At 49.5% G+C, this 11,680-nt stretch overlaps 1 protein-coding gene across 1 annotated transcript in view; it reads left to right on the top strand.

The window, feature by feature from the left end:
- Positions 1–4,300: 4,300 nt before the first annotated feature.
- Sorl1 (sortilin related receptor 1) overlaps positions 4,301–11,680 on the top strand; it is a 151,969-nt gene continuing 144,589 nt past the window's right edge. Inside the window, exon 1 of the mRNA XM_021171441.3 lies at positions 4,301–4,776. Within this exon, the coding sequence (XP_021027100.1) occupies positions 4,492–4,776 (285 nt within the window). The 5' untranslated portion in view covers positions 4,301–4,491. The remainder of the gene's footprint in view (positions 4,777–11,680) is intronic.

Genomic DNA, 11,680 nt, shown 5'->3' with positions numbered 1-11,680 from the left:
TACAGGGTCTTTCTATGTAGTTCAGGCTTGCCTGTGAAGCAAAGGTGCTGGGATTACAGGTGTGTGTCATCAAGGTCAGCAACACTGGTCACATCACTCAGCATTACTCCATCACCTCTGCTCTCCATTCATCTGCGTGGGTCTGTTGGAGATCCGAAAAGGAACCACTCAATATGGCGACCCGGCCTGCTGAGCCCTTTGGGCTGCAGCACTGAAAAGGGCTCAGAAGCAGCCTGAGAAGCAAAGGCTGGCTGACTTCTGTCCCCCCCACCCCCCCAGGGTTCACAGAAGCCTGAGAGGAGCTTTCAGTGAAGTTCCCTTATCTGACCAAGGGAAAGTTACTCAAGAAGAACCCAAGTCATAGTCGTTAACATCCTTACGGGCGTCTCACCAAACAGATGAACTCACAAGAATGGTTCATCAGCCTATGGTGCACATTGTGGGAAACCCTAGCTAGGGCTCTATTGCTGTGGAATAAGAAGAATTTCCTTTGGAGTCTGCTTTTTCTTTTATAAAACCTTGCCATCATCTCTCAGATTCTACAGGCCCCTAAGCTCAGAGCAGTGGGCTGTATAAGCGTCAAACCTGCCCCTTCCTTGGGTCTTGTATATTGTGTGGCTCTCTCTCATGGAGAGTGCACAGAGTAAGTCTGTGTATCTCTTTTGCTATTACCAGCTTATTTCTTGGTGGGCCTCTAGAAGGAGAGACACTAGTCACTTAGATGCAGAGAGAGAGAGTCTAGCCAGGGTCCAAGGAGTGATGGGGAGTATTTCCAAAGGTCCCCAGGTAAGAAAGAAATCAGAGTATGTTTTCAGGATTCTGCCCTTGCCTGCCCCCTTTGTCTTCAGCTGTCATTGTTATTTTAAACTTCCTCCTTTCCTGTCATCCACCCCCCTCCCCCTTTCTCTCACGGGGAGAGCCTATGTCTGGGTCTTGGGTGTTTTAAGTAAACACTCCACCTGTGAGCTATATCCATGTGAACGTCAGAAGACAACTTGTAGTTTGGTTGTTTGCCCCCACCATCTGGGTCCTAGAGATCAAACTCAGCTCATCAAGCTCGGCGCGATCGCCTTTTCTGGCTGAGCCAGCTCATGAGTCCTTGGACTTGCTAAGTTTCGTAGGCTTATCTCAAACTCATGATCCTCTTGCCTTCGCCTTCCCAGAAATGGGATTATAGACATTAATCTCGCAAGTGCTGGAGTGTGGGTGTCTTCCACCATACTCAGCTTTTGCTAGGTGTTTCCTTTATTCATGTATGTATGTGTGGTCTGTGCTATCATACATATGTGTGTTTGCATGCTTGTTTATGTGCATGGACACACGAAAGACACATTTATGGGTGTGTGTGTGTGTGTATACATTCGTGCACAAGTGCGAAAGTGTGGCCCCCATATGGAGATCAGAGGACAACTTGTTGTAGATGTTGGTTCTCTCTCTCCACTACATGGTCCTGGGAATTGAACTTTGCCTACTGGGTTTGGCAACAAGCACTGCACCTTTCCCTGCTAAGTCGTCCATGTATAGATCCATGCATATTGATTTTTGTAGTGATGTTGTCCAGCATCATAGCAAGGCCATGGGTAGGGCAGAGAGGGCTAGAATACATCTTCCCCTTGTCTATGGCCCTGGGGAGATGGAGGAAGTGCAAGCGTGTTTACAACCCAGATCTGGTTTTGAAGTTAGGAAAAATACCCCGCTTGGATTGCACAACTCAGCTCTGACTCCTGTTGGGGGGGGGGTGAACTTGCCCCGTGGCTCTTTCACTCTCACCTCTCACGCTCTTGTAGGAGTCCCAAAGGTAGAGAATGATCTCAGCGACCAGGAAACCCTCCCAACCCCTGCCTCAAAAGCATAAACAAAAGAGAAAAGAAAAAACAAACCCGCCAAAACCCATGTAGAAACTTGCCGCAAGGCCAGAACCATAATGCAGACCTCTAACGCTGCCTGCACACAGTCCTTTGCTGTGGGGAGCGTCACAGTTTTTTTTTTTTTTTAACATACACGAGCTCACTCACTTGGTACTCTGACTGTTAGCAGAGGTGGGGTAAGAACTAAGTCCTCTATTTTATAGGTGACAAAACGGAAGCTCCAGGGAGGGCATTCAGCCAAGTCCCCATAGCCAGAATTGGACCTTTGCCTTAAAAATTCAGTGTGCTTTCTTTCTCCTGTGCCCCATGGTTCTGCAGCCCACGGTCTCCCGGATAGCCGACTATCCACCTAAGAATGGCTTAGAATGTAGATAATGATTAGAGAGGAAGGCATTCGAGGATAAATTAACCGTGTTCGAGCGTTCTTGCCAGTTTTATAGCATTGAAATTACAAATCCAAATCAAAATGAGCAAGTAGCTGGTCCTGCCCTACTAATCCTTCCATGCAAATTGCCACCTGAAGCTGAAGCCAGCAGTTCACAGGGGCAGACCGCTTTGTCTTCCACACAACAACTGAGACTCTAACTCATAGAAGATGGTTCTCATTAAAGATAGCCCGACAAACAACCGATGATCAAATCTCATGCAGGGTGTTCTGACTGTAGGCTGTTCCTTTAGTCTTCTCCTGGGAGTCAAAGATGGCAGAGGTGCTGAGGACGCCTGAGTGGGTTCACATCCCGTAAGGTGACACTGAATAGGTAGGGCAGGTCTTGAAGGGCAGTGGGAGGTGGTAATGGTTCAGTGACTGTGAGTTAGGCGACTCAACAATCATCTGAGTTGGGGAGGGAAAGGGTTGTGGGAGGGTGGGAGGCTGCAGAACCTCGGCTGGGGCGGGTTGAGGGAGATGAAGAGATGCTGGCATTCTTTCATAGGTGATAGTCATATTTTGAGCTCATAGTTACAGAGGCTGGGAGGGAAGTCTGTGAACATGGCGTCGGCACCTTCTCAGCTTCCAGCAAGAGCCGGATGCTGCTTCAGCTCATAGGAGGTCAGGCTGTTTTAGAGAGAAAACAAGGAGGGGTCCTTGCTTTATGAGAACTGCTTTAGGCTGAGCTAAAGTTCAAGTTCCTGGGAGAACAAACTTACTCCACTGAGAAAGGCCTGGTTCCCCTCAACAGTATAATCAACTCTTAAAGGCACCCACCACAATGGCAATACACTTCAATCCAGGGACAAACCCAGTTCAGATCATGACAGGTTCTGGCGGGTTGCCCAAAGCGGTATAGATTGGAGGGAGGGAGGAACTAAGGAACTAGATTAGGCTAACTAGACTGAAGTTGAATGGCAAGTAAACAAGAGACAGAACCAAGCTCCGGGCTTGTTGAAGTGGCAGAAAGTTTCGTGTGTGTGTGTGTGTGTGTGTGTGTGTGTGTGTGTGTGTGTGAGAGAGAGAGAGAGAGAGAGAGAGAGAGAGAGAGAGAGAGAGAGAGAGAGAGAGAGAGAGAGATCACCTTCCCTCCTCTAAACCAATGGATTTAGCAGCCCAGCTCGGCCTTGAGTCATCCCAATAACCAGGACTGGAGTCTGGAGAGACCTAGGATGAAATACAGATTAACACTTAACTGCTCCCACCAGCTGGGGAAAAAATGTGTAAAAGCAGTTACAATCTGGCTCTTGGAGCTGATTTTAAGGTGCATTGAAAGTGCACCCCCTCTTTGGGCATCTGATCCCTCCAGTACATGAGCAGTCTTTACAGTCTTTACAATTAATGGTGTTTGGTTGAAGCCACACATCTTAGCTCTGAGAGTGGCTCAATGCTGGAACGTCTTAAGGGACCAAAGCAGGAGACTGGTAGGGCCCTGGGCCATGCCTAGTGTAGTTGTCCAGGTGGAACAAGTATAGCCTAGGTTTTACTGCTTCTGGGCAGGGTGTTTGTCTGCTATACTCTGCTGGATGCAGGGGCAGTTCAGCTTGATCAAAGGTAGTTTGAGCTGTAGCCATTTCAAGCACATTTCTGTGCAGTAGTTGAAACCACGTAAGTTTCACAAACCAGCAGGTTCATCTTGACTTACTTTGTTGGTGTGCTAAGGGCCAGTTCTGTGGTTTGCTTTCCATTGGAGGTGAACATGAGGCCAAGGCCCGGGAAGGTGGTTGAGTGGCTGCACAAGGTGCAGAGATGGATGGCAGTTTGGGGCGACCAGGATACTCCAGGAGCCCATGGAGTAGCTAACTCAACCCGGGGAAATAGAGCACAGAGCCCACGCAACTCTTCACTGCGGTAGGGAGGGCGAGGTGTGCGCGAAGGGGACCACGGTGCCCTCAGGCGGGCGCTCCCTGCCTTGACTTCCCCATCCCAGGGGGCGGGGCTGCAGTCGCAGCGAGCGGAGAAAGTGCGCGAAGGGGGACGCGCTGCGAGCTCACACGTGACGGCGCGGCGCCGAGCGAGCGGGACCCGGCGGCGGCGGTGGCCGTGGCTGCGGTGGCGGGCGCAGCGGAGCGGCCCGGGCGGCTTGAAGCCCCGGGAGCGGCGCGCGCGGCCCCGGCCCTGGCCCCGCGCTGTCCCGGCGCGCGCTGCACATTCTCTCCTGGCGGCGGCGCCACCTGCGGGAGCGTTCGCCCGAACATGGCGACACGGAGCAGCAGGAGGGAGTCGAGACTCCCTTTCCTATTCGCCCTGGTCGCGCTGCTGCCCCCCGGGGCTCTCGGCGGGGGCTGGACGCAGAGATTGCACGGTGGCCCGGCGCCCTTGCCCCAGGACCGGGGCTTCTTCGTGGTGCAGGGCGACCCGAGCGATCTCCGGCTAGGAACGCACGGGGATGCCCCGGGGGCGAGCCCGGCGGCCAGGAAGCCACTCAGGACCCGGCGGAGCGCTGCTCTGCAGCCCCAGCCTATCCAGGTGTATGGACAGGTGAGCACTTCTGCAAGCCACCTCCTTCCAGCCCCTTTCTCTCCCACCACTTCCTCACCCCCGCACCCATCCTTTGCAGTCGCTTCCCAGGTGCTGGCTCCGCTTGGGGACTTCCCGGCTGGCATGTTTGTTTCATTTCTTTTTCTTCTCCTTTCCCCCTGTACATCACATGAGTACAGCCGTCAGCACTCTGGTCGCATAGATTTTTTTTTTTTCTTTTCCTCCTTTCTGTCGATTTTAGCAGATGTGTTCCAGGTAACTCGAAGGGTGCAGAGCCTCTCTTCCCTAGCCTGTATGCAGACAGACTAGGGTAGTTTCTGGCAGGGTTTTGAGGGGTACAGCATAAATTTTACATCTGGATAAAAACGGGCATAACCACCCCCCCTTCCACCCCAACTCCCGTACCATCCTTTGGCAGTGGGAGCGAGAATCCTGCAGTTGTAAAGCACTTAAGCAGAATTGCAGAGGAGGGCATTCCATGCTTATCCTCATGGACCCCAGTAAAGGTGGGCAACTCTCAAAGCGCCACGATTGCCCCTTGTGTACCCAGTAGACATATGTGTGCGTGTGAGCTCGTGAATATCTGCGTGTAAGGCTGGATTCTCTTCGTTGGGAGTACAGCACATCAACCCGCCCCCTTTCCTTCCCACCCCTTCAAGGTGATGGCTTTATTTTAGATAGAAACTATCTCTTATGACACTCGGGATTTGAGACTACCGCAAGATATTTGCTGGGCTTAATATTCATTAAAGGATTTATTTCTATCCAGGCAATGGGTTTATTAGGTCATAAGTAACACACATTTCACTCATGGCACCCACTGACTGCTGGGTTGCCAAGTTGAATTTGCCCCCCTTCGTATCAGCGCTGGTGGAATCAATTTGCCCGTGTTATTGTCTACTCAGAGACTCCCAGTCCTTCAGTTAAGATTGACATCAGCAAAACTAGAAGGTAGGTGGGAGAGAAAAGGTGGGCCCGGTGGAGCTGACCAACACAACCATGTCCCAGAGCGACTGTTGCTTTCTAAAGTACAAATTAAGTGATTAGCGGGGAGGGGGGGGGTTCTGCCTTTCTTCACTGATTTTGGCTATAGCAAAGTCTTCCTTCAGGCCATACATAGAGTTAAACAATCAACTCCTAGAGCCAGAAAGCATCTCATAAAACATGCCACCCTATTGTGTCACCCTATTGTGTCACGTTTTGAGTGAAGAAACCCAATCGTGACAGGTGCGATGACTGGTCCAAGGTCACACAGGGAAGGGCTGTGAGCGCTGTAGTTCTCTTGCCTGCATGGTCTCACTGACCTTTGGGTGCTGGGAAGGGGGTGGGGGGTCACCTTGTCTCTGCTCAGTGCTTCCTAAACATCTCCTTTCTAAAATAAAATGTATATATCGTTATGAAGACAGAGGGGCGGTTGTGTGGGAGTGGGAGTAGCTGACATCTGCCCACCACCAGACCACTTGTCCCCGGGCAGGAATGTGTACCAGATGACCTGTAACTGCTTGATGGTGTATGTATGTGCATGTGCGTGTGTGCAGGGCTCAGACTCCTGAAGCCCCCCTGCCTTGTTCTTGGGCTCAGATTCTTGTGCCCCCCTTTTCACCCCCATCTGAAACTTCCTTTTTGTAATTTGGAAGTCAGCAAGATTGCTCTTGGCAGGCATGGCAGCTTGGAACTGCCGAGGGTGGGTCTCCCCAGCTTGCTGAGCTCTGCTGCGCTCCTGAGAGGGTGGGCTGGGTGTGGGAGGAGTGAGGGGGCGATGCCCCTGGATGTTCAGGTCCCCTCCAGCCTAGCTTTGGTGGACAGAGGCACCTTCTAGTCTCCGCGGCATCCATGCAGGTGCTCTTTATTTCCTCCTTCCTTCGGGTGCTCCCTGTGGAAATCTCCCAGGGATTTAGAGCAAGCTAGAGACGAACTCTGTCCTTCTTGGGAGCCTCTCCAAACACCTCCCCCCGCCACCCCCCCCCCCCGCCTCCCCACCCCCTGCTCTTTGCTTTCATGTCTCCAGGCCAGCCAGACTGGTTCCATTGAAGGATGCAGATCCAGCCAACAGTTGGACTCAGAATGAGGCATTCCCACACAACAGTGAGGATCCCTCCTGTGCCCATCCTCACTAGGGCTGCCTTCCTAGGCCCCCATTCCCTGTCGTTACAGGTTAAGGAAAAAAAATAGCATTACCCTTCCTTGTGGAGGAGTGGACTCAGACAGAAGGAAAACCTGACTTTATGGTATGGGATTTCTGCCACAAACTCTAACCTGGTGCAGGCCCTTCGGACTACAGGCTCAGGAAGCAGTGGCTGAATGGCTTGGGGGCTCTTCTCTGGGTCTCTGAAGTGATGCATGTCTCTTTGGAATCACCTCTGTAGTTGAGGTGGCTATATGTGTGCCTCTGTTTTTCCTGGGACATACCCGGGTATGAATAGTGCCTCCACCCCCCAAAATGCAGCTGTGTTATTAATCTGTGTGCTTGTTTGAACTCTTACCCTGCACCAAGTTATATAAATTCTTCGATTCTTAAACCCACATAATTACAGTGGACAGTTGTCTGAAGGCGATATGTTTCTCAAAACACACACACACACACACACACACACACACACAAGCAGCAAACAAGGAAGAGAACAATTGAACATGAGGTCATTGTTTGTTTGTTTGAGGTCACCTGTTTGTTTAAACAGGCAGTAACCAGCAGACCTGTCACACTCAACCAGCCCTGACCCTACCTGGTGGGCTTACTTGGCTGAGTGAGGCTCTGGACCTGGAGTGATGGCTGGGGACAGGGAGACTTAGGTGCTTTGCAGTTTCTTGTCCTTGGGCCTTGGTGAGGGTAAGGGAGTAAGGGGACACTTGTCAGAGCTGGAAGCAGAAGCCAGGGAGGTGGTGAGAAGGTCACTAGCCTCAGGGGGGACAGAAGGAAGGCTTTGCCAGGGAAATTTTGGCCGAGAAAGGAGCCTGTTGTCAGCATGTCACTACGGAGTGACCCTTCTTTTACCTTCCTCACTTTATGGAGTAAAGATTTTGTTATTTTGACTATATTCCTCCTCAGGATTTTTTTTCTTAGAAAGATTTTCAAGGAGAGACCAACAGACCAGATATTAAGGCTTTTCTACATAAGTTCAAATATTACAAGGAAGGCCTATCCTTTAAAAAGGTCAAATTAAAGGAGGAGGAAGCAATAGCTTTTAAATATATAATATATGTAATTATTATTGACAATAATCTTTAGTACATTTCTTGATAATTGTGCATATTATTAATGTTTTAATAATATATAAATATATTTAATTAATTTATATGTTAAATTGTTTTAGTGGTAGTGGGGTCTCATTTAGACGAAGTTGGCCTGAAACTGACCATAAAGCTCAGGCTAGCCTCTTAACTGGTGCTCTCTCTGCCTCCAGAGTGCTGGGGTTAGAGGCGTGGGTTGGCAGGCGCAGTTTGTCCATGGTTCTTGCCACACTGATTTCTTTCCTGTTCTTTGTAATCACTCTTGCTTTGTGTTCTTCCCCAAAGGTCTTCCTCAACTCTTCTCTTTGCTTAGAGAACCCCCTTTCTGTTCTCCAAGCCTCCCGGGCCCTTAGTATTCCCAGCTCTGTGGGAACCGTTGTGTGCCTGGTTCCAGCCCTTACTGCCCTGGGTTATAATGAATGCCTGATCTCCCTGTGTGCTTCTTGGGGGGGGGGGGGCAGGATTTGCTCCTCTGTGTCTCACTGTATGGGAGACCCTTGATAACCATCTGTGGACCAGTTTTCTACCTGGAAGAAGCGGTGTAGAGAGTGGGCAGCACAGTAAGTTATATAAAGTTATCTACGAGCAGGAGCAAGGGAAGGAAGGCCACCAACTGACAAAAGGCTTTGGCTCACTCCGTGGTGCTGAAGCTGATGCGATGGCCCTTGGGAGTGTAGCCCTGGATTTCCTGTGCTATCTGGGAGTTAATTCCAAGAAAGACGTAGAATTCTATTTTTGTAGTGTTCTCCCTTTTAGGGCTCTCATATTGGTGTTTGCTAATGGTATTTTTAATTTGTGTGTGTGGGGGGGGAGGGGAGAGAGAGGTGGGGATCGGGGATCCTTTGGAATGAGGCACAAGGCCTAACAGGATTTACAGGTTTGTTTTGCTTGCAACAAGCTCTCTGTTCATAATTCTTGCATTTTAGAGGACGGAGAGGATACAGTGTCCTGGTTTGAGACTAAAAACAAAGTGTCCATTACAGCACAAGGGCCTTGGACAAAAGGCCTCCTTTGGGGAAAGAATACTGTTTGGCTTTAGATCACTCTGTGTTGATTCTTACACGAGATACTTGCTCGGGAAAGAATTGGCCGGTTGATTCTGAAGTTAGGATGCCTGACCTGTGGGCTTCCAGATGAAGCCGAGAAGGCTACACGCTGGCTGTGCCAAGCTGAGTTTTGCGTAGGTGAAGACCTGGTTGGCCTCTGGGGTTGGTGAGGGATGCGACCTTGAAACCCCTCTCCTGGTTGCGCCTGAATCCCTTCTCTTGAGTTCTGGGCTGTGTCTGGCACTGTTTGGTTCATCGGTAGATTAGAGCCTGGAACAGTAGAGGCTTTGTGGTTGAAGGGATAGAAAAGGGGAGCCCAAGGAGAGACACTGAGAATTCCAGGGATGAGAGGAGAACTTACCCACTGAGCTTCCATAGTCTTCAGCAGATAATGCCTGCTAACAAAGCCATTGTGCTCTGAAGAAATGTGTGGAGAGCCGTGAATCCTTTTGCGTTCTCCTGTATCCCCTTCTCAGTTGGTAACACTTGTTGCCAGGTTATTGTTACAATTTCCTTACAGAAATCTAACACACAAAATATAAGTATGAATGCACACAAAATGGAGTTATCAGCAGCCTTTTATTACCTGTAGCCCTTGGTGTCACGAATAATGAGGTTAATTTAAACTCTAAATATATGTGTGGGGTGGTGACCAGGGGTAGTCAGGATGTCACCTAAAGAGTCACATAGAAAATAAATGACTACTCCTTTTCCAGGCCAGGTGTAAGAGTGCCCTCCCCTTTCCTCCCATGGGCTAGAAGGGCACTGTTGCAGAGCCCCCTCGGAGCTGGCAGAGGATCCAGCAGCCCCTAGAGGAGTGGAACCCCACTTTGTGAGGACATCAGAATACAGGGAGCGTGTTAGCTTTGTGTTCCTTTTGACACTCTTTCCTTTGTATTCCTGTAAAATGAAGTTAGTGCCTTGCTTAGTAAATTGCTTTGAGACCTGGATCCATGAGGCAGATCCTAACCGCACTGCATACCCAAGGCAAAGAACAGCTGTTGGAGGAGCCTCGCATTGTTGACTGGAGTCTTCTTCCTTAGAGATCGCAGACGTGTTTGTGGTGTCCTTCTTATTCCAGGGCAGCCATAGGGCAAGCAAGCCCTGTCTGGTCCACTGTAGAGAGATGCAGGGTTAGTACAGTATTCCGAAAAGCATGAAATAGCCAAGCTAATTTTATTTGCTTTTGCATATTTATTTAGTGTCTCTTTTAAAGCATCAGTTTACCTTCTTAATTAAAATTTGCTCAGGTGAATATTAAATGAGTCTGCATTCTTCATGTTGCAGATAGGGGAAATGGTCATATAAATGTATGCCAGGAAAGCCAGTGAGTGTAGCATTTACAATATTTGACAATTATGGATAATCAATGGTTGATTACACAGAACTGTTTTAAACCTGGGGTGCTATGTGGACCTTTCTTTCATCTCCCCACCCCTCAGGGTTAAATTTATGTGCTGGGAAGGAGAGTTCAGTCTCTTTTGGTTTGAACATTTGGGGATTGGTCTTTCTCTGGGAATTGTCTGGGATTCCAGGGAGGTGGTGTTTTCTTTGTTAATGAGAACATGGCCTTCCTGTGAAGTCTCCAGGTAGGTCAGGATCTGCTGGCAGATGGCATATTCAGTCCAACCACGTACATGCACAAAATCAATTTCCCCCAGTTTAAAATGAGTCACAGTTAATTTCGACCTAATTTATTGGTTTATCGACTTGCGAACCTTAGGCCTTCGAAGAAGTGGCCTGGGTGGCCCTTGAGCATCAGAGCAGCTGATGATGCCAGAAAGCAGGACAATTGGGGTGGGCTGCTGCTTAGGGTCAAGCTGTGGGGTTTATCCTAGTTACTGGGAGATGCTGGGAGTTGAAATGGGAAGACAGTGATGCTCTGGGCATAGCAGTGCGGGCTCTGTGAGCATGGGACCTGGTAACAGTCATAACTACAATTGTGAAATAAAGAGTAATTACAAAATTCAGGTGTCCACTGGGTAATTGCGTGTGTGTGTGTGTGTGTGTGTATGTGTGTGTGTCTGAGGATTGAACCCGATGCCTGGTGCATGCTAAGCACATAAGAGATAGACCCTTAGCCCTGAGCAACTGTTGAATATTATGGTGACTCCAAGCCTCATTATTGCTGTCAGCAGAGAGCTATTGGATCCTGTGTTGTCCTTGTATCCAATCTTCCGATGGAACATTACTGAATAGGAGTTTCAGTGGTGCTGAACACCTGTGTGTTCAGCATGTCTGCTAGGCATATGTAGCTCCTGAACACTTGAACTACAGGGAGTGTAACTGAAGAGCTGAATTTCTTTTCGTGTAGTATTAATGAATTTAAAGCTTAGTAGCCACGTGGTGGCCCTGGCTGCTGTCCTGCCTGCCAGCAGATCTCTGGTAAGTAGAATGAGGCCTAGCATGAGCTGTAGGTATCTTCTGTTTCACTGAGAGAGGCTAATCATAGACAGGGGAAGGAGAAGCAAGAGTTGAGCGCTCTGAACAAACCCTAGGTCTTGGAGGCTGTGGATGGCTAGGGTGGGCTTCATGGGCCACTGTGAAGGATGAGTGGACACTGTGTTCATTGGGGGAGGGTTGCCTCTGCACAGTTGCCTCCTTCCATCAGGCCCTTGGAAGGCTGACCC

The sequence above is a fragment of the Mus caroli genome, unplaced genomic scaffold, assembly GCF_978045245.1.
Source record: "Mus caroli unplaced genomic scaffold, Mus_caroli_1 scaffold_11, whole genome shotgun sequence".
Classification (NCBI taxonomy): Eukaryota; Metazoa; Chordata; class Mammalia; order Rodentia; family Muridae; genus Mus; species Mus caroli.
This window is presented reverse-complemented; position numbering and strand designations above follow the sequence as displayed.